The 23311-nt window shown below is 42.5% G+C and overlaps 1 protein-coding gene across 3 annotated transcripts in view; it reads right to left on the minus strand.

The window, feature by feature from the left end:
* Positions 1–23311, minus strand: part of LOC131678613 (histone acetyltransferase p300) — a 49340-nt gene that overhangs the window by 6161 nt on the left and 19868 nt on the right. For 2 of the 3 annotated variants that reach the window (XM_058958844.1, XM_058958836.1), the window contains exons 4-13: positions 22986–23275; positions 22755–22912; positions 5174–5278; positions 4150–5095; positions 3857–4090; positions 3555–3785; positions 3092–3489; positions 2588–3005; positions 2076–2459; positions 1706–2002 (exon numbers count right to left, since the gene is read on the minus strand). In XM_058958844.1, the coding sequence (XP_058814827.1) occupies positions 1706–2002; positions 2076–2459; positions 2588–3005; positions 3092–3489; positions 3555–3785; positions 3857–4090; positions 4150–5095; positions 5174–5278; positions 22755–22912; positions 22986–23275 (3461 nt within the window). The remainder of the gene's footprint in view (positions 1–1705; positions 2003–2075; positions 2460–2587; positions 3006–3091; positions 3490–3554; positions 3786–3856; positions 4091–4149; positions 5096–5173; positions 5279–22754; positions 22913–22985; positions 23276–23311) is intronic. The other variant, XM_058958854.1, reaches the window with a different exon arrangement.

The raw sequence follows: 23311 nt of genomic DNA on the forward strand, positions 1-23311 counted from the left end.
CTCGATAGATGGCAACTCCTAATCAATATTAAGGATTACCTGTCTGCACCATTCCTTGCTACATCCGGCATCCCACAAAGAAGCCATCTCGGTCCAGTATTATGTCACGCTCTACTTTCATGACGTCCTTTTTTGCCGACATGATTTTTTTCGACAAAAAGGGCTGTCGAGTTTCTTCATAGTGAACTGGAGAGCTTCAGTACGAGATGCGATCTAAACAAAATGGTTTTAAACTCGAGTAAATGCTCAATCGTCACATTCACGTGGACTGTGAGCTATGCCGTGTCGACGGTGGACACGCCATCCGATTCAGTTTAACTACCATTTGTTCGACTCGAAAATTCCAAGATCTCGGAGTCATCGTGGATTCGGTACCAACGTTCAAACCATACTTCAGACTCCGTGGATAAGACATCCAAATAGCTACGGTTTATCTTCCGAATATCGAAAAACTTTAGGGATGTATAGTGTCTAAAATCGATCCATTGCGCATTGCGCACACTAGAACGGCGTTAACAGAATCGAGGCTACCCAACACTTGTTCATACGCTTTGCATGCCATCTTACTTAGCAAAACAGATTTCAGTAGCCGAGCTACGAAAACCGTTGTCAGTTACTATAGCTCAGCATTCTAGGCATACGTAAGGACTGCTCTCGTTTCGGATATATTGTCTGCCAGGATGGATTACTGTACAATCCTCGCACACTCGGACCGTAAAGCCCGCATTCATTTTACGCAATAACTCTCTCTTGCGATAACTGTTCAGGAGAACCAACGATGGTCGTCAGAGCGCTGTTACCGGAATTACACGCATTTTTGACTGTGTGAATGGTATTTGACTTCCACTTGACTAGGGATTCGACAGAAGATAAAATAAACAACCATCATTGGAGTTAAGGAGTCTGTTGATTAAGATACAACAAATAAACTCCTGATGGCGTCGGTGGTTGAAAGGGTAAGCGTGAACGCCACCCATCCCAATTTATCTGGGTTCAATTCCAGCCGAGGTCGTTGAGATTTTTCTTAGGTGAAAAAATCTGTGGGTCATGTCTTCCTTCGGAAGGGAAGTAAAGCCGTTGGTCCCTGGTCCATGATTTGATGGGTCGATATCAAGTCAAGAGAGGTGACTCTCTGGTCTTTGGCTTCGTAGCGAAATAGTTACTTTTCTTTTCTTCCGCGATCTACGTTCGGGCCTGACCGGCACCGGTATTGATCAATAAACACTTTAGAATTACCAGGAGTAGCACATTAAAAGATGTTTCGTTACTCCCAAGCATAATTATATACTGATTTCCCTGTGCAACTTCAACTAGTCCAGATCGATAACGGAGTAGCAGCCAGGGATTATCGTACTCAACAAATATGCCAAAAAAATCCATGACAGGATAATTAGGTATCTGTTGAAAAACTTTATAATTCAACAACTACTCACTTAGAGTACGAGTCAGCCTTTCTTAACGCTAACAGTGGTAGCAGTAGTGGCAACAAGATTATGTACAAAAATGCGCGATTTAGATAAATGAAATGGCAACTCCACAACTGTCCTTTGCGGTTTATGTCAAAATACCGAAAAACAATTGTATACACTTTATTTCGCTGTTGTATATTGTTCTAAATACTGCAAAATATCGGCACACTTTGAATAAATAAAACGCGTAACGTTGCAGGGAAATGCCATACTTCTGGGTACAACTAAAAACTTACCATCTGCTGTCGCTGTTTGATGAAAGCCGCCATCAGCTGCGGGTTGGCCTTCAGTATCGATAGTAGCTGTTGCTGTTGCTCTGGACCTGCCTGGGGATTCTTCAATGTCGCCATCAGTTGGGCAATGGCGGCTTTCGGTTGATTGGTCGGAAGACCCTGGGATGGTTGGCCTTGTTGTTGGCCCACTTGCTGCGGATTGCCAACCATACCACCTGGGCCTTGAATGCAAACGCCACCGGGACCGGGCCGCATTCCTCCCATCATCTGCTGCCCACCGAGTCCGGCGCCCATCATGCCCTTTTTTGAAGAGGACAAAGTTTTGATTAATTCATTTCAATACTGGTTGATGAAACGCAAACAATATACTTACCCCTTGCATTGAATTTGGCTGTTGTGGTTGCTGTTGCCCTTGCGGCATCATGCCTGGTAAATTGGGTCGCATAGCTTGCGGATTTTGCTGTCCACCTGTGTTAGGGTACCGTGGGTTACCCCACTGATCTATTTGGGCCATCACATTTTGCCCAGCACCACCCACAGGACCACCAGCACCCATAGGAACTCCTCCTACACCACCTGGTTGCTGTTGATTAGGGCCACCTATTCCGGCCACTCCTGAGACCCCACCGACACCGCCCATGTGAGCGGCACCAGCCATAGCTCGCTGCATAACCGGTGGTGGCATAGGTCCTCCACCAGGATTCACCTTGCCAAAACTTGCATGAGGAGCCTGCTGGCGAGCCGCTTCCTCCTGCACCTGTTGGTGTAAAAAAGACTTGAGTGAGCCACACGACTGTCGTAATGCGGTCAGGTGTAACACATCAATAATAAAATATACATGCACATGATCCATACTACAAATTAAACCAAAGCAGTGCAAATTACCTGCTTCAATGCTTGCATAACGTTAGGCGGTGGCGGTTGTGCTTCCGGCTTCAGTCCCAATCCTGGCGGATGTGGACTACCCATGCCACCAATTTGCGAAACCGGACTGGGTGCTGCCGAGGGACTCATACCACCCGGTGCTCCCAGAACACCAGCACTACCAGGTCCAATCATGCCACCGCCAGCGCCTGCACCAGCGGCTCCCGCAACCGAACCGGGTCCACCCAATCCAGTGGGTCCCATTCCACCGACAACACTGGCACCGGAACCTCCCATGCTATTCGGTCCGCCAGGGCTGAGACCACCGGCGGAAACCGACGGCACAGGTGCACTTGATACGCTTGGCAAAGATGATGCCCCGACACGAGTTGTGTTCATTACGGCCATACGTCGTCGTAGCAGTTGCTGCTGTTGTAGCCTGGTAGAAAAAGTAAGACGGGACGATTAGACCTTTCACTTTTAGCGCACAACACATGTATTCAGAGAACATTAAAAACTACTCACCTCTGCTGTAGCTGCTGCTGCTTCAGCTTGTGCTTGATGTTCGGGCAGAACGGTACCAAGCATTTAGCCTCCTGGCAGTGCTTGGCGTGGTAGCAGCACAGTGCAATGAGCTGTTTGCAAATCGGACAACCGCCGTGCGTCTTCCGCTTGCAGTGCTTCGTATGTTGAACCACACGTTTCATCTTCTGACAGCTCGGCAGTCGACAGTTCGCGTCGCGACACTGACACGCGTGCACCAGCGATTGGATGCATCGCTGAATGGACTGTTTGCGGGCTTCCTGCGGATTCGTTTGCTTGATGTCGGTCGGTGAGGAGCCATCGTCCAGATCGAAGCCCAGTTTGTCCATTTTGTGTGGATGACCGACCTTTTCCTTGCACTGGATGCACAGATCGAAGTCCTATATAGACAGAGCGAAGGCATGTTGATGGAAGAGTGGCAAATTTGTAAACAATGAATACTTACGTCACACACGGTACAATGGTATCGCGTTTCCACGTGGTTTTTGCAGTTGTTACAGGTGTAGACGAATTTGTCTTGACCCTGGTTGTGAAGTTCGTATAACATGCAGAGGGAACTGAACTGGGCTCTGCGAAGCGAAGAGAACTCAAAGTGCTTGTCGCGTGCCATAGTAAGGAATGCGTCGCGACCGTCCATCAGGTCACAGTTGATGAGTGGGTCGGGATCTTGTATTGGCTGTTTGGAAATAGAAATATAGCATTTAGTTTAGTTTCGACTCTCAGATACCTTTGTAATGATTAACTTACCGCCAAGCTAGCAGCGGATTGAGCCGAGTGCAATCGAATTACGAAGAACACTTCCTTATGTTTTTCCATGGTGGCGAAGATCTTTGCACTCAAATCGTTTCCGATCTGTTCGTTGGACTTTTTGTTGTTCTTCCGTTGGGCTGCCTTTGATTTGTTTGATTTTTTTGCTTTCTTTTGACCGCCTTTCTTCTTTCCGTCTACACCGGTGTCACTGTCGTCATTCATGGACATGATCTGTGAAAAGTTGGTAATTAATTAAGGTACATTATTTCCAGGATTCACGTCAAACTTACCGCATTTGCCGCCGCTTCTTCTCGTTCGGCTTGCTTTCGTTTTTCCTCTTCCTCCTGATCGAGCTCCTTGATGCTTTCCTCCAGTACGTTTGGCCAGAAGTCACCCTCGAAATAGGGCAGCTCCGAGGCCGATTGCAGCTTGTCCTCCATCGCCTGCTTTAGGATGTCCTTGTAATCCTGAATGGTTCGTTCGACCATACCTTTGTCGAGCATCTTTTTGTACCACTCCTGCAGCCGTTTTGGTTTTGGAATACGCTGCTCGGGCGGATGGCAGTGGAAAATGTAGTCGTCACCTTCAGATGGCGGACAAGCCCAAATGTGGGCCATCGTGTAGCCCAGTTGCTTGGCGTAATCCATGTAGCCGAGCAGAATTTCATGGTACACTGAGGTACGATATTGCCGCGGTCGGAAGAAATGTACTGAATCCAGATAGGCGATGTAGACTCGCCTCGTATTTGGTGCCGCGCACTCTGAACCGTACTCTTGGACATGCATACCGAAAAAGCATACGTCGATTCCGTCCACTTCTTCAAAAGCAAACAGAGCTTTTGCTCGGTAGGGAAATTCTGGCAACATTTCACCATTTTCCACAAACCGACTGCGCATGCCTGGCTTAACCTCCACCAATTTGTCCGAGCTGGAAACAACTCGGATGTGCACCTCTCCGGCGCCAGCCTCTTTCTTCTTTAGGAAATTGTTCACTCTCGTTTCGATGTACGTTCCGAGCTTTGAGGTGGGTAACCGTTTGGCATTGGATTTGTTCTCTTTCCGCTTAGCGCCCTTCTTCTTCAGACAGTTATCACAAACAAACCCGCCCGGCCAGATGGACTCTAGATATAGCACGCAAATCTGGTGCTGTTTTCGACCACAGTCCAAACAATCGACAAACGGTTCCAGCTCCAGGTGGTCATTCTTCATCTCCTTGAACTGGTCCTTTTTGATTTGGCTGCAGTGATCAAAAGAAGAAGAACAAGTTTTAGAAAATGGTTGGTTCGAGCAATTACCGAGCAGTAGGTATACTTACGTTTGCGTTTGTAGCGGGTCATCACCAAGCGTTACCATGTCGCCAGGAATATCGTTGAAGCACTTCTGACAGTAGGTGTATCTAGTAGATAGTGGTCCAAAAGAGCTTTAGTTTTGATATTTCGGATACAAGATGGTCACACAAGCGGTGGCACAGAGGAAGGTGGAGAGGGGGCATGTTGTTTTGTTTTGTGTTGATGAACGTGATATAATTATGCGGGGAGAGGACAGGCCGTAGCATGTGCGAGTGTGATCCAAAATTTGTTGGATGGTGATGGAATTGAATATTATGCATAATTTTGATAGTGACACGATGATGCGACAGGTGAGGTTCATAGAACGAAATAAAATACATACACATTAGGGGGGTGGTTAGTGTGTGAAGGGTAAAAGCTTTCGAGGGACATAACTGTTAGTTAAGATTTAAACGATTGTTTGCGCATCAATGGTATTAGATGGAAATGTAGCACTATCAGGAACACTAAAATTATATCCCTACGGAAGAAGCAATATTTTTGTAAAAGTAGAAGATTGATTATTTTGACATTTTCTTTTGGCGTTAAAAATTCGTTACTTGATAATCAGTTCTGAATATTTGAACATAGTTTATATTTTTTAAAGATACCTTTCTCGTTTGTATTTATTTAAAATGTAACATTTTCGATCGATTTGACTTGGAATGTATTTCTATAGTACACCGTTCAAAAATTCGTTTAATTATGACACCGAAATTTTATATGACATATGTTTGAAATTAAGATCGTTTCAGGAGTCGCACAGTAATAGCAGGACACGAACCAGTTACTGCTCGAGATTGTGTACTAGAGTGACAAGAAAAGAACGACCCATATCGGCCCACCCCTGAGTCGATTTCTGGTCCCACCAGGAGTATTTGCTCCAAATTTTAAGCAAATCAGACAAGTCTAGCTACCGGACCAACGTGCCTGAAGTTTGTATGGGATTTTTCGACAATTTAGATGGAGTAAACCCACTAGCTCGCATTTTCGTCGCTAGGTGGCACTATATGCATCGTAATATCACTGTAAGTGAAAATATGAAAGATAATTTAATTGTCTACAACTTTGTCGAAAATTGCTAGTCAATCTGGCTTTGTTGAAAGAAGTTATTAAACTTTTAACGAAGTGGTGTCAGAGTCAGTGGACTAGAAATCGACTCAGGGGTGGGCCGATTGAGTTTTCAAAAATTCATTATTTTTCTGGGCTGTCTATTGTGGACTAGCTATTGGCAAAACTCAGATAGCAGGGCCAACCAGCTGCCCATTCGAGAAGAGATCGCGTTAGATTCGTTCTCTAGTGACATCGTCGAATGTGTCTACGATCCAAAACAAGAAGGCACCTGATACGAGTTACGTGAACATGTTCAACAAAGATGTTTGGAAATTAGACGATGCAGCGAAAATTCAGTTTCTCATGAGAAAGTTAAAACCACACACGCACCAGACATAAATAAATCAGACATGGGTGAATTTAAATATCCGGGACTTTAAATCGTTTAAAAAGTTTAAATCGCTCACTTTTATGTGTGCATTGAAATCATCAAGCGATTATGTCTGACATTAGTACTCGACCGATCACAAAGATTAAACGAAACCGCGGAAATTTCCCGGTGGTCGAAGAGCGCAAGAATCTGGTCAACATAAAAAAGGTCAACAGTCTAGTCAAGACTCTCTCGAGCTCACACGGTAGTGCAGACAGTTAAGCAGAAACTAAACCCCTTAAAAGATCGTTCTAAATACCCATGCTGGTCGTGTGTCACCATGCCACTTGACCAAGAGGGTGACGTGACGTCATATTTTCGTAGCCAACATAACAACTTTGCTTGTAACAAAATGAACGCAATTAATTCCAAATACGAACGCAGAGCATTTTAGTTTACATCACATCAGTTAAAGTGTTCATTGTTTTCTATTGTTTACTGCTACTATTGTTTGTTGATGACATTTTAAGCGATTTTGACGTTGTCAAACTGACCCCCATCGATCGGTGGAAAAACGATGTTGCCTATTGTCAAACTCTGTATGTAGAGATAGGGATGCCAGTTACCTGCACTTGACCCACATCGAAATACTAGTGCGACGCGAAGAAGTCGTGTTGTAACCTCTAACCTTGATCTGAATATTTTGGACGTGATATGGATTAAGTTTTTTAGGATACGGGATATCCCTTTTGGTTCAATCTGACATATAATTACTGATCAATAAACGCGCAGAGTTCACGCACTAAAGGCACATTTCTCGCTTGTCTTCACTAGTGCCATAGGGCTTTGCACAAAGCCAATGTTCAGCTCACGCTCAAAGGCTACGTTTCTACACGGGACTGAATAACATTTCGAAACCCTACCAGTATCCGCCCCATCAACCAGAGCACATCTTTGCGAAGATGGTAGATCGCAAGCTCTACAGCCGCATCGACATGTAAGATCGAAGTTGTTCTGTGGAACACAGCATCAACACCCGCAAAAATTTGTTCCAATGCACTTGCCACCGGGAGTAGGTGATGGACACAATGGTGAGCGATCTGAGTGGTACTTGTGGCTACCTTGATGCTATGCTAGGTGGTGGCCGTTCACAGAAACAGCACGATTAGATTGCATGCCGACTCGAGGCGTACGGGTTCACGGCGAGGATTGAAGAATGCATTTTTCATATGTCTCAAGTCAAGTGCCTCGAACAGATTCTGCGATCCCATGGTACGGGATCTTGATCTGGGCGCCTTCAACCACTATGCAAAGCACATTCCGGAAATGCGTTACTTTCAGATATCGATGGACAAAGCTGGTCCACCAGCATTCATTCGATCACTTTCGAGAAATTCTTCAGTCTCCACTGACTATCACACACTACAATGCAGTTGGACATTATGGCCGCGGCAGATGCCTCGCCACACCGGATTTTTGCTTGCATCGCTCACAAATTTCCAGACGGAACAATTAAGGGAACTTCTAACGCATCGAGAATCTTAATTCCAACTAAAACTAGCTAGTCAGATTGAAAAGGGACTGCGCCCCTAACATGCTTTCTTCGTATAATTGTCCGAAAATTTACGCTCAACGCAGATCACAAACTGTTCTTGTAACTTTTCGCTGTCATACTTCTCCATTCAGTACATCCGGATGGAAAGTTTTGGGTACACAGACGTCCTTTCGTGGCTGGTTGACCACTCGCTGAAATTGATGTTGAAATGTTTCGACTGTGGTACCCAGCGTCAGCACCACCGGAAAGTGGTCAGATGACAACTTGCTGGAAATGACCGATAACTTCTCGGTGGCGATGCTGGTGATGATATCCAGTACAGAATGTATTCTTGATCTGGAAATTCTCATTGGACTCTCCGGGACGGGGCTCTTGTATTGACCGCCTTCGAAATCCTCAGTGACAACGACCCCATTCCGATTTCGTCTTCTGTTGCCTAATATTTTTATTTTGGCCAGGTCACTTTACAACCGGGTAGTTGTCATGCTGTCCCAGATGCTGGTTTGTTTCGGTTAGTAGTCTGCAATGATGGTAATGGGACCAAATGAAGTGGTAACTTTGACCCCGATTGTTTCGATGAATTTGAGTTCTATGTTCGGTAGCAATCGGCATGCGATGTTGCGCCTCACAGCAACAGGCACTTCTGCCGATTTACTTGGTGGTGAGGAAATCGTACAGCTCGGTTTGCTTGTTCCTCGATGTACAAACGTTCCAGTTGGTATTGTCAATAGTTTCAAATCCCATATCTAATTATTTAATCAAATTAACAGTAGCCTACAGATGTTCTGATCGTGGCAGGATAATGATGACCTCTGACACGAGAGTGGCATAGTTCTTCCGTGGTTAGCGGGGAATCATTGTTCGGTAATTAGGATACCGTATTAGTAAATGGACAATCCCAGCACAGCTGCAGCAGTGAGGCGAGGCTGCGCTGCGAAGCGCGTCTGTCCACTGACGACACGATGATTGGTCAGGGGAAGTGGTTCCAAATTCGGGACTACCCGACGCGGCTGTAATATAGGAAACTGCGCTGAAGAACGGAGCTTTTCTGCAAAAGTCTGATGTTCACCGTCGCTTTTCGGTGAATGCCGATAAACTAAGCTCGTTCTAATAGGAACGGTTTGAATCACGGTGGTTATCATCGCTATTAATAGTTTTGCTTTCACTGTCATCATCTTGAACACGGGTAGTCCTCTGGTAGCACCGTGTTATGGTTGCTCTGCAGAATACGCTTAGGGCGTCGTTCGAACATGTCTTTGGCTACCTGCCGCGCATCTTCTTCGTGCCATCAACTTTCTCGCTGGGACTATCACGTGCCATGTTCTATTCTTTGGCGAAACTGATCAAGCTCGCTAAAAAATTAAAGGTATTTCCATGGCGTGGATGAAACAAACGGACGAGCGAAACACTGGTCCTCTATATGTATATAACCTCGCAGTATACTATACCAGAAGTTATACAAGGAACAAACAGGTATGAATAAAATACGGTGGGTGGCACATAAATACGTGCATTGGCCCCGTATAGAGAAACAAATTCCAGCTTGTTCGATCATGTGGCGAGTGCGCCAAGGCAGCGAAGACCAACTGCAAGATCAGTTTGGAGGGCTAGCCAAATCCACAGTAATCTTGGCAGCGGATGCATGCTAATTTAGTAGATGGATAGATATATGATAGATGGAGATTCGTAGAGCAGATGGTCAGAAGTGTTCAGCTACTAAGCTGATTACAGATGTCCAAAGTGTTCAGCTACTAGGCTGATCAAGATGATCAAAATTCCGGAATCCAACGGGCTCGCCGAACGCTTCCCAGACACACCCAAGCGGACACAAAGGAAAGTATCAAAAGGGGGAGGGGGTGGGTCGCTTCGTGGAGCTAAACATGTTTCTTCTGTTTATTCGCTTCCCTCTGTGTCGAAGGTCGCCTCAAGGGGAAAAAAAACAATAGATTTGCTGCTGGGCAGATGACTTCGAACATCTCTGGAGCTGCTGAAATGTACAACGCCGTTTTAGAAGCCAACCAACTTCAAGTATGGAGGTCAGTTTAATCGAAAGTATGCAACCAAAGCTCGAATCAAAAACGCCTAAGGAATGGTCTAGACCGAAATCTTTCGCAACAATAGGTGGGGTTCAATACCTGGTCAGGTGATGGAATTGGTTGAACGTGTGATGTTTAACGTATGGCCGTCAGAGAGGCAATCAATTGTGTACGCGGCATAAACTAGAAGTGATCGAAGCTACCGAGAAGCAGCAGTTAACACAAATTCGACTCAAAAATCTTTTGAATTCTTAAGGGATCTTACCAGCAAAAATAGAGTCAGCTGCTCAAGCCGGATCAAGAATCATAATTGCATTTTTGCAAATTACTTTTCCGGGATCTCGACATAGAAAGATTTTGCAATTTTCATCTCATCCTTCACGAGCCACTTCTCAGACAAAACCTACTCTGCCTCGCCATTCTCAGAGGGCTACAGGAGCACCCGCAAAGTACGAAAGAAAGGTATTGGAACTATCACTCTTGTGACGCAACATAACTCATTGTTTTCACGTTTGTCACAACCTGTTCAAGTAAACCGCGCCTGAAACAAGAAGAAAATGTCATCTTCGTCACTTTCATCGTGATTCGGGTATTCAGCCGTATAATTTGAATCCTCGATGCTCGCGTAAAACATCGCAGCTTGGATCATACTGAAATTTCTTACCAACGAAACACAAAATGGACAGATCTACCATTTGTCACACTACCCATTAATGCATCCTTTTCCTTCCATTGCTAGAAGTCCTGAATATGAAAACAATTGCGGTATGATGCTGGTCGAGTTTCCACATCTATTCGTTCTTCAATAAAAAAAGCGTCAATATAAATAAATTAATTCCGAATTTGCTAACTACCTCATAAAGGGTAAGTTAATAATTATAGCGAGACTTTCAAACTTGCGCGTTTTTTCGTATTTACCAAATTTTGTTTTTTTTCTCTTTAGTGTATTGTTTACATTCGCTGTTTTGCAATTGTCAGCTAGACTCCGGTCGAGATGGAAGTAAAATCAGCAAACTTTTCGCGATAGGATTTTGTTCAGCCACATGCGAAATCCTGGGTTGTCGCATCGCGCTTTCGGAAAACTGATGAATTTACATCATCCAACCGTCTCAACCTCAAGGGGGTCCCTCCCTTCGGAGCCTTTGTTCCAATAACGGATGACAGGACTCAGCCAAAAAAAAAACTGATGTTTCGCAAAGTTTCGTTCAGAAGGCCAAGAAACGATCTATAATGAAAACGCACAGGGTGCATGACTTCCCACATCAAGACAAACGCCAGCAGAATGCGTTGCGTTGCGTTGCGTTGTGACGATGATTTTGGCGGATTGCACACTGACTTCATCATGTTTGACTGCTGATTATCTAATAAGAGTTGCTTAGGAAGTGGTAAGTAGGAATTCATACCAATCCGACCCATATTAAAACCTCAACAGCATGATAGCCATCATTGCCGGCCGCCCCCATCTCCATCGTTCACGGGGAAGGATAAAGGATAAGGTAGACGGGAAGTGTTGATGCTCCACCTACTTAACGGAAGGACGACGATTCATCAGACTCTTCCATAGGTGTCGCGGAGTTGGTGGTTTGGAAGGGTATCAGGTCTAGGATTCGCTCCAAGCAAACGATGCGACCTGTAAAGCATGTTTTATTAGGTAGTTGTTTAGTTAGTCTTCGAGTGCACGATCACTCGAAAAAGAGATGATCTTGTTTAGTTTTTGGTTATTTTTAAACTCTGGGCAGCCGGCTACCGAGAGTATACTATGTTCCCTAAACAAAAGCAATTTGAACTCCACACGGCCGACCGTGGGAGTATTGCCTAGAAAAGCTAATCTTATCCGCGTAATGGGCCGGATCACTATTTATTGCAACAGTATTTGGACAGAATTCGCTACTTCTTCTCTACGATATATTTATTGGCTTGAAAACTACCGAGTGATAACACATTATACAGGCAAAAATAGCGAGAGATGTTATAAATCAAGGAAAGTATTTCTTATTTTCCATATCGGATTGTTTGTGGAATACAAGTATACGAGCGATAATACCGAACACTGAAGGGAAATATAAAGGATTGTTAACCTGATGCACGGGCTTGTTAGCAATAACGGAGCTTTAAATTAGGTTCATAAAAACAGACGCGGCGAATTTTCAATACGTATTGACCCGTGTTCATAGATACTAGTCAGATTAGTCGTATTGGGGCTAATTTCCGATCAACTATTCATTTTTACGGCAATGTTTTCTCGACTAGATCTGTTCGCACCCTCTCATTCTGCGGTCTAAGGAGCAAATGTCATCAACAGACTTAGACTCGCGTGGAGGCATGAGATAGGAAACTTGTAAGAATTTTGCTATCCCACCGTTTGACTACCAGAATGGATGGGAGAACAGTAATACTAGCAAATACCGACTACCATAAGAGCGGTGCAAATTTGAACGAGTGACGTAGAGTACTGCACTGAAAAAAGGACCAGGAGTGCGATTTTACGAAGCTTTAGCTTCCGATGGCCCTACATTTTCTGACAAAGTGAAGTTCTTGAATGTTGAGATTTTTATTACTGTTTAGAAAAGCAAAAGTATCATAAAGCTAGTGTCAGGCCTTCATGAGACCTCAAGGAGTCACTTTTGGAGGTATTCGTAAATGTAGATTTGTCGGTAGACGGTTCCAAATATAATAGAAAAATACCTAATTTAACACAACTACAGATCACTTGCAACATAAAAAGCTTTTTGTGAAATTCGACAGCTCCATCTTAGGCCAATTCAATAAATTTCCTACATGAAAGTTTCCATTTTTTAAAAACGGTTTTTAAACCAAAGCTTTGGAAGTTAAACCTTGGCGTGGAAGTGCCGGTATATTAATATATTCTGTTACTTAGTGTAGAATTAGATTTCGTCATTTACGGCTAATATACAACCGCCAGAAGAAACTTAAAACGTTGGTACACAATCAAGAAAGGCGAATCAGAAAAGGTGAGTATATGTCAGTGATTCACTAAATACAGACTGGAAAGAGGGTAATATGGAAAACCTTAAGGTCCGTCCAGATTAAGTCTTCGGTACGGAGCAAAACGTCGGCCTAGGAACTCCTAGCATGTTGTTAGTCGCCTCTTACGACATGGGAGCAGTTCCCAGAGGTTCTATTCTTGGTTGAAATAGTGCAAAAAGATTTCAGCCCGCCGGACACCACACGGCTTCACATCAAGACAAACGCCAGCAGAATGTTGTCAAAACCAAACTCTACACGACGCTGCTTGTTAGGGAGAAATGGACATCCTTACCAACTACTCACCAACACTATACACTGATAAAATAAAGTACTCAATAATGCGTAGAAAACTACGCATTTTCCATAAAAGTGGAACAACCTATTGAATGGGTGAAGAATTTGTACCCATAAATGAGTGCAGACCTTGTACGTCAACCTGGGTATGTTTTACCCATTATTTTTCGCAGAACTGTTACAACAAAATGCGTAAAAAATACCCATCCATGAAAATCGCACCAGAATGAAAAATACTGTCAATAAAATTATTTATGAATTTAAAAAAAAACATAAAATAATATTCATTTCACATTATTGTCTCCTTATAAAAGTATAGAAATCTAGATAGAAAGCTTATTCCAAAACTCCTTGACAAACTAAAACCGCCAACTGGATATATTTTTGATGGTTGGATCTTTTGGCTGCTCTAAAAATGCCGAACTGGTACATATTTGCAACATCCTCAGTAGTCTAAACAGCCGTTGTTTTCGGAGCATTGGCGATAATTTGTCGGTTCCGCTACGATCCTTAGTTTGCGGGTTAACTAGCTTGAAATAATTCTTAAGGATTTTTCACCCATTGTTAAGATCAGTATACCCATTGCCATTACCTCATCGAGTAGTTGCGAAATGGATAAAAAGTACTCATTGTTAGAAACAAAAAAAATACCCATTTTTTGACAGCTCGAATAACTCCTGAAAATGGGCTTGAATACATAAAATGGGTAATGTTTTTTTTTGCCGTGAATACCTATTACGTCGTCGTGTTTTATTCGTCAGACAATGTGTCTCGTCATTGATAATGAGAGTTACATTAAAGCAGATTTCAAGCATTTGCCGGGACACGGATGAGGACAAGTTTGCTGTGGAAGCCCGTTTCACAAGGACAAAGTTGTCGAAATTCGCTTCGAAGTGTCTGATTTGGCAGGCCATATGCACTTTTGGCACGCGTAGAAACGGTATTTTTAGTTTTGGTACGGAATACCAGTAAAATTGGTAAAAATCAATTGAAAAAAAAAACTAACGCAGTCGTATTCAACTGGATTTTTTTATCAATTCATACTTCATTAATTAAATTGTCGTTCAGCACACAAATCACATTAGGCTTTTCATCATTCATCAAAGAACATTTTTTGCTCTAAAAGTACTCGAATAAAGCCAACTTGTCAACATATTTGATTTCGACGGCTTATTACAAGATTGCCAAGTAAGCCTAAGTAGACGAACTTGATAATGGATGACTTCGTAATGTAACAGAGATACCTTACGTTCAATACCATAGATAAGACTCGCATATCCATTCACTTGACTAACTGTCGAAGATACTGACCCCTTTGGTATAAATCGCTGTAATACCGTGTCGCGTATTGACATTGCTGGATTTTAGTTGAAAATAGAAAAAATAAAATTGATGGGATGTTGTATGAATAGAATTTTATTCAATTCAACCACCTAATTGAAACCTAAATGGTCTGTCTTTAAAGCGTTTAAGTAGTTAAAATAGACAAAAAACTACTCATAAATGATAATTACCGGAGAAAGGAATACCATCGTTGAGGCGCCACAATAAATCACCAATCGTGCGCAAAGCGCCATCTAGAAAAAATGCGCAAAATGTTTTCAAATCAGAGGAAGTAGGTATAGTCTAAACATCATTCAATGTCACAGTCAACACAAGAAACAAAACATTCGTGTTCGCCTGCTATTTCGACAAGCAAGCAACGACATCGATGTTGATTACTGATCATATTCGTATTTGATGGTGAAAACTTAGCGTTTGCTTGCCATCGCAAAATATCCCAGTGTTTGTGCGATTGGTTGCAAACAACTTGAGCTCACTCTCACTCAATAAATCAACATCTTTACAGAGAGGAAGCCGAAGAGAATGGTTTGAGATTAGCTTCTCTGTAATTATACCGTCTGTTCATTCACCCTCACTTTTGCTATACTCACACATCGTCAGCTGTGTGAAGCGGAGCCGATCGACGACACGAAATACCTTATTCGTGACGACGTGCCGCTCGGATCGTTTTTTTTTTGTTTCTCTCGGAGTTTGACGTGAGCGATGTTCGAATATTGGACATTTGGAGTGGGGATGAATCCTATTTCGCGAGCGAATACTGAATGAATTTTTTCGATCGTGAGTGAATTTATTCTCTCATCGAACTGAAGAGTGGGGAGACAATTTCGAATTGACTCGATGTATAAAATGCAAACAAAGAGGCGACAAAGTTGTTAAGTTGCTGTATGTCAACAGAGCGCAGAGTTGTATGTTACCTTTTTTTCTCGCTCGACGTTGTTTCGGAAAAAACGACCCAATTTCTATGTAGGTGCAGATTTTTGTGAAATTTACTGTTGTTGATAAACCATCAGCAACAATTTCACAATTTGTGAATTAAATTAAGGAAGCTGTTAATAAACAAATATTTGCCTCTAATTGATACATTTTCAAACACCACTGTGTAACACACATCTACACTTTAATTTTTTTCTATTGAAATAAAAACCAAGAATGCTTCCAGATTTAACTTTGGTATCACGATCAATCTAAACCGGGTTTTTGGAGTAGCGATCATTGATTCTACTTACAACGGTCGAAAACAAAAATTTCGTCCTTAAGCTGGTTGCAACAAGTGGCGTCCTAAACATGCAGCGTGGAAACAAAGTTTTAAAAGAAAACAGTTCCACCGTTGCATTTTCTGCCGTAATTTTAAGACAAAATTTCATAGAATGCTACTTTTCATGTTAATGTTTTGCGCTTTGAGGCCTCCATTTGCAGGCATAAAAAATCCTTTAATATGTATTTGTAAGTAATTTCCTTCTTTAAAAAATCAATCTTTAAAAAATCAATCAGAGAATAACGTCGAGTATTTTGGAAAGTGGTCAACATTTTTCCAACTGATTAACGCAAATATTATACAATTACGTTCAGTACAATGAAAGCTGCTAACATTTGCAAACTTTCTCTCCTATTTCTTCCAAAAATTTTAAAATCGGAGGAATAAGGAAAGGTAAATCGTAGTCACAACAAAAGTATTTGACAGAATATGGAGTGATTCCCTGAAAGTTACTATTGCAGTCGTTTTAATAAATTCATGATTTTTGCGAACTCAGTTGACTACAGTTGCTTCGATTTCGCACGGATCCATACACTTGGATCACATATTCAACCTTAACTAACTTCCGCCTCTTAAGAGGTTTAGAGGTTGTAAATAGCTGTAACTCAAATTATTGTGTTCAGATTTTGATGAAATTTCGATATTTTTTTATATATGTACGTGGCCAAGTGCAAATCAAGCCCCGGTACGGAACCGTATATCGCCAATTGCAGTTGAAGGCCATTCTGATATAATTTTACCAAAAAATGATGATCACTATACTCTGTGGCGAATCAGTCTTCGAGAAGGTTACAAATATAAACGAAAAAGTTAACAGCCCATCTGAAACCTCGAGCAAACGGTGACCCTGGTTCGCAAGTTTGACCAGGGCGGATGAAAGTCGACGTTTCCGCGACAGATAACAAGTTGCTGAACAAACGGATGTTACCCTTCGTTGAGTGCCATGATGGTCCGTTACGCTTTGGACAGAATTAGTCAGCTCCCATTTAGGCCGAACTGTACTAATACGACAATGGAGACCAGTTCATCCCAAAAGAGCAGAATCCACCAAATTATCAGTCCCGGAAGCTGTTTGAAATCCAATTACACACACGTTTCATCGTTTATGAGAATGCGTTCGTCTGTTGTGGTCAGCACCTGGTCATACAGCTTTTTTGCCGCACGTTTTAGTTTTACGATCCGGTTCTGGAACTCCTGAATGCGCATATTTGGAACTGTGCACCACAGATCACAGCAATAAAAGAGACGAGAATACAAAGTATGCTAACTCTGCATATTTTTGCTTCTCAGTGTACATATATGGACCAGAGCTTCAAGAATTGCTTAAGTCCACGAATTCCTTGCTGACTCTAAGGAAGCTCACCGTACAGCTATGTTCCTGAAAAAGGCACGTCGTTTGGCATAAGTTCGTTTATCATAATGTTCATTTGGCATAACAGCAAGTGACACATGCTTTCGTTCGGCATAATGTTCATTTGGCATAATAGTCGTTTAGCATAATGAGCGCTTGACATAATGGTCGTTTGGCATAACGGGTGTTTATTAAAAAAATGAAATTTTTTTCAGTCATGTAATTAAAAAACAAAAAAAAAATCATCGAATTCAATAATTTTTATTAAAATATGTTCTTAAAAAAACGTCAATGACTATTGGAGAAGGGGCCCTTGTCAGCCGTAGTCGCTATGCTCTCATAAAAGCGCTGGACGGCACTGACGTCCATGTTCCGGATCCTGGTGGTCAACTGCTTCGTATCCTTGACCCGCCAATTATTTTTGTACACTAGGGAACTGCGGGAGCCGAAAAAATCCTCAATGAGACGGCACTAGGGTAAATTGGTCGGGTTCCTTTCTTTCGGCATGTACGGTATCTTTTTCAGCTCAAAATACTCCAGCGTCTTCTTGGCGTAATGGGAAGACGCCTCCTCTGGCCAGAAGACGTACTTTCCATTCGCATGATGCTCCTTTGAGAGCGGCAGAAGAATTTTCTCAGGACACTCCTCCTGGTGCACTTGTTAATTTATGGGCAGACCGTTCGGCTTGAACCACGGCTTTGAAATCCTTCTGTCCGATATGGCGATGTACAGCAAAACTTTTTTTTCTTCAAATTTATGCTTAAACTTATATTTTACTTCGAGGAGTGTGGCCGACTTGTCGTTGGAATAGTAGCTGTCATTTCCTGGAATGTTGGTCTTTAAGAGCGGAAAGTAACTTTCGTCGTCCAGCACGAACGACGTCCCGCGGTAGTTCTTCTCGTCATGCGCGGCACTGCGATTTCCGATCGCTATTTTTTCATCCGTGTACTCGCGGGACCGAGTCTTCTTCTGACAGATGATGTTCTCCATCAGAAGGGTTCGATGAATCAAGGTAAGGGAGCAGTGACATTTTCGGCCGGCGTCACGCAAACTCGTTTCGTCCTTGTTGTCGAACAGCTTTTTCAACGCTTCCTTCTTCTTCGTCATTATCTTCGCCGGACCGTCGCTGCAGGCCTTACGTTCCATGTCAGGACCCGGTAAACTGTACTCACGCGCACGTTTTCGTTTCGAAAGTGGTGTACTGTAATCTTTTTCCCACGATGACCATGCGTTTCGTAAAACCGTACTTGCGGAGTGCTTACTGTTTCAACGCCATCTTCGGTTGAAGTGACAGCACCCGAGCGAAAAGAAACATGCCTCCCATTTCTAGGTAGTCCAGAGAGCAATTTTTTTGAAGAAAAAACAAATTTATGCTCTTTACTTTAATTACAGAAAGGTATTGAAATCATTCTCATTTTTATTGAACACCCGTTAATTGGAAATATATACAGTGAAAACCCGTTTTAATCAGGGTGAATTTTAGGTTTTATTCTTGCATATTTCTGATTTCTAAGGTAAGAAAAATATGCTCAAGAAAGGATTTAATCGAATTCAACTTGGTTCGTCTGCTAGAGCCTATTAAAATTGTAACCATCAAGTTTCATATGAGGCTCACAAAATCGGGTAAAAAACTGATAAAATCGGGAGCTGATAGAATTGGGTCTTCACTGTATTAAATTCTCTGTTATATTAAGCGTTAACGTCGTACTTAAACTAGTTCATAGCCTCTATATTTGACGGGACAAACGAGTGGATCACAGGTTTGCTAGCGAGAGGCCGTCACATCTCCCGGTGAATCCTCAGTGGCTTTGCGTCGCTTCGGATCCTTGCCATCGGTTATGCGACAAAGCCAATGGCTTTTTGGTACACAGATTCAAAGAACTGCTCATGTTTGAAAGAAGAATCAACCCTTATGTTTAGGTAATCCGGGCAAACGAGCAGATCAATAGATTATTTCGACCCCAAACAATAATATACACACGTTTTCATAATTATGCCAAATAACCATAATGCCAAATGAACGTTATGCCATTTGAACATTATTCCAAACGAACTTGGTATAATTAGAGAATGTAGGAACATTTTGACGATTGAACCACATCTGTTTACCACTCACACTAAGCAGAAAAGTAGGCACGACTACGAGAAAAAGTGGAAGTAGCGCCAGACAAAAGAGAACGTTTGTTCGTGAAGCCACGTGTGAAATAGGTATTCTGCCCACAATCGCAAGTTAGTCTCATGATCTATGGGATTTCCTATCTACATGGGACTGACTACCGGTTATGGGCAGTATAGTATATAGGCATTTTCGAGACTGTTTATTACTAGCAATTCCCAGTCGTGCCCGTCCATAAGAGTATTAGCGGATTGGCAGACCCTTTCGTCACTCCCACGAACAGGAACGAAACAGCTGGCGATCGCTGGTTCGACTGTTACAGGGGATTGGAGACTTTGCATATCAGCTGCGTTGCGCGTCCCAGAATACGTCGATCGTTGTGGGCAAGAGCAAGAATTGACATCTGGACATAACATGTCGGAAAAAAACAGTAAATTACTAGTAGCGAAATATCAATCCACGCACGTCTGCGCCAGAGGGATGGACGATTTTCATATTACCAAGTACGTGGTGTCCCAGTATGTGCTCGTTGTAGCGGCATTACCAATCGTTACGAAGTTTCGACAGTGTAGTAGATATGCATGCTTTTTCTGAAGTCGGAGCGATAGCAATGCTACCACACCCAAGAATCTAATTTTTCAAATTTGTCATACTTTCTATATTAACGTAACTTTTACGAAGTTTTCAGCAAGAAAACTTCACAGCTCTTCTTTCTTTTCAGAAAGAAAGTTTCACGGCACCTGCCGCTACGTCTAAGAGCGTTGAGGATAGGGTAGTGCAAGTTTAGCAAGCGGTGAACTGTATTCCCAGATTCCGACTCTCCACTCGTCGGCTGGTGGAGCTCACAACTGGGCCTCCATGGGGTACAAGTTACTCATCTCCGAGTATTGGGAACGGATCCATTCTCTATTCTATGTAAAATAATTTGCCTCCCCCTCATCGGTTTCTTCCTAACCTCATTTGAAGTTTGATCTTTATTGTATTTGTCTTTATATTCAGGTACCTTGATCCGAATGGTGGTTTCGTTGACGCACCATAACCGCAAGCCAGTTCCATGTTCTATAAGATTCCCTATCTACAAGGTACTGTCTTGCAACTATAGGCAGATTAGAACTGATTAAATTGTAGATTTACACGTACTTCACATCAAGAAGTCAAATGCGGTAGCAAATTGCTACTAGCAACACTATGGAAAACACGATGAAGTACGGTAACAGCGTTATGGTGACCGTAGCTGATTCTCCGGAAAGGTAATCGCAAGAGATTTATTTCGTAGAGCTCGCATTCGAGTTTGACGATGTGGTCGTTCGAGAATTGGTATAGACTCGTTGTAATCTGCCCCACATGAAGAACAGCTCGATTAATTGTGGAATCTTGGATTCCGTGGTTCAGTAATTTTTGCATTGTTTGTAAGGGAAGATGTGGAACTCTACCAACGATCTGCGACTGTTGAAATTTATTTTGTCAGTACTTGTCATCCTTCCATAGTCACTTTTCCGCTGTTCGCGTCCATCATTCAGTTCAGAATTTTCAGCATATATTCCTGTTATGTTCCTCTTTACTTACTCGTTTCAATTCAAGTATTGAAGATTCTTTTTTTTATATCTTTATTTTAGAGGCTTTCAGCTTTGAGCTGGTTCACATCCTTGAAGATTCTTATTTGGAGCCCATTTTAACCCTACGCATTTAAAATCGTCTACCATCTTTGTTCAACGCATTGGCTCAAACATTGGGAAGCTCGATTCGAGTTTTCGGTTCGATCAAGCACGAGTATTTCACTATTACCAGGAAACTTTTGTTGTTATATTGCTTTTTATAAACGAAACAAAGACTGATCGCAATTTGCACACATTTCATCGATTTGTCGGACAAGCATTGAAAGAAATAGTGCGACACCCTCTATTACAGTGTCAAAATACGCTTATCACCATACCAATATTCTTCAGAAACCATTAATAGACCCACTTCTCAGCGCATGAAGCGTTTGATGTTCATCGGAATGTGCCATTTTTTTCTTCGAGTGACATCCATCGATAGAAACGCCATTTTTCGGTGTGAACTGGGCGGGCAACAAATAATATCTTTCGTTTGTGTCGGCCAAACGGTCGACCATTAACGCCATTAACGCACCCAGCACCACACAAAGTACTGTATAAGCTGAGAGGAGAAACTATCGCGTGTTATAACTTATTTTTCTCAATGAACCGATGCTTGGTAGCAGCGCGATGGGATAGTCAATGAATATTGAACGCTCACTTCACCAACACATTCCAACGGTGAAAATCTATACTCCTTGATGTGATTGGCTGGCACAGCTGAGAGGCACTCATGAGAGGAAGAGAGCGTGAATAACTTGTTTCCAAAATGAAGGTATTGTCATTCTGACACAAACGATTTCATTTTACGATTACGTATGTTGGTATTCAAACTTTACCATTCTAATATATCGACTTATTCTACGTTGACGATCGATTGTAATGCCTAATTAGACAAATACCCTTTCCAAAAACGTTGCTGACCGAATTCAAAGAAAGATTTTTTAAACAACTGTGAGAAATGAAAGAAAACATGGCCGAGTTGAATTGGCTTTACTCGATGATGAATGCGAAGACTTTCTAACATCGTCTTTTTCTCTTTTGTCACAAGATGCGGGAGAAACGTTCAGCTTTCTACATCAATAATATGAGCGACCGAGGATGTATGGTGTTCATTCGGGCGTTTTTGGGGTGAATAGTCTGCATGCTATCAAGAATCCAAAAGTCCTTGCCTTCAACGTGCATGAGACGAAGGACAAATTCTCGTTCTTATTGCACGGTGGGGGTGTTGGAGATGATGAATCATCGCACTCAGTTGAACAAGTGAAAAATCGAAAACCCGAGTCTGAGGACACACTGTACTACCATGGTTGTCACAATATCAATCAATATGTTGAAGTGTGACTAAATCAGGACACGTTTTTCGTCTTACAAAAATATTTTGAAAAAAATTCAAGCAGGTATTGTGCCACGGTGCGTTGACTTTTTGTATAATTGGCAATGAATACTTCGTCGGAGAATTACGAATGTCAATCAATTTCGAAATGTAGCTAATTATAACTACTTAATCATGTTCACATGGAAATATTGCTTCTTCCATTAGGAAGTATAGTTCGATGTAAAGCAGGTTGGGAATGTTTGAGAATACATAGAAAACTTGGTGTAACATACCGATTTTGATAGCTGTAATATTTGGCATCCCGTGGAATCGTACAGAGTTGCTTGCCGTAGCAACACAACACCTGGGGATTAAAGGTGTACTTCCTGCCACAGCAGTAACCGAGTGACTGCATAACAGGGTCAATTTCCTGCTCGAACACTTCCGAGAGCTAAAAAAACCAAGCGTTGTTTTCGGTAAGTCACTCCGCGGGATGGGAATATTTAATATCGTTAATCGCTTACCTTGGTGCAGTACCTGTAGACGCGAGACGTCTTACGATTGTATAGCCACGCATTATCAAACATTAACCACACATCGTCAACGTACTCCCACGGATCGGAGTACTGACCAGAATCGAGCTTCTTGCGAACCGTGCTGAGATCCATTGGTTTCCGAACGATATCGAAATAGTCCGGAATGCCTAGCGTAGTCGGATCAACCGGCATACGGAAGGGCATCGATTCTGGTTCTTGTGCCACCAGTTTCTCCAATGTTGGTAGCAGTGCTTCCCGCAGTTCTTCCGGTTTGAATGCTGCAAATTGTAATTGTAAAACATTAGCTTCCAACA

The sequence above is a fragment of the Topomyia yanbarensis genome, chromosome 1, assembly GCF_030247195.1.
Source record: "Topomyia yanbarensis strain Yona2022 chromosome 1, ASM3024719v1, whole genome shotgun sequence".
NCBI lineage: Eukaryota > Metazoa > Arthropoda > Insecta > Diptera > Culicidae > Topomyia > Topomyia yanbarensis.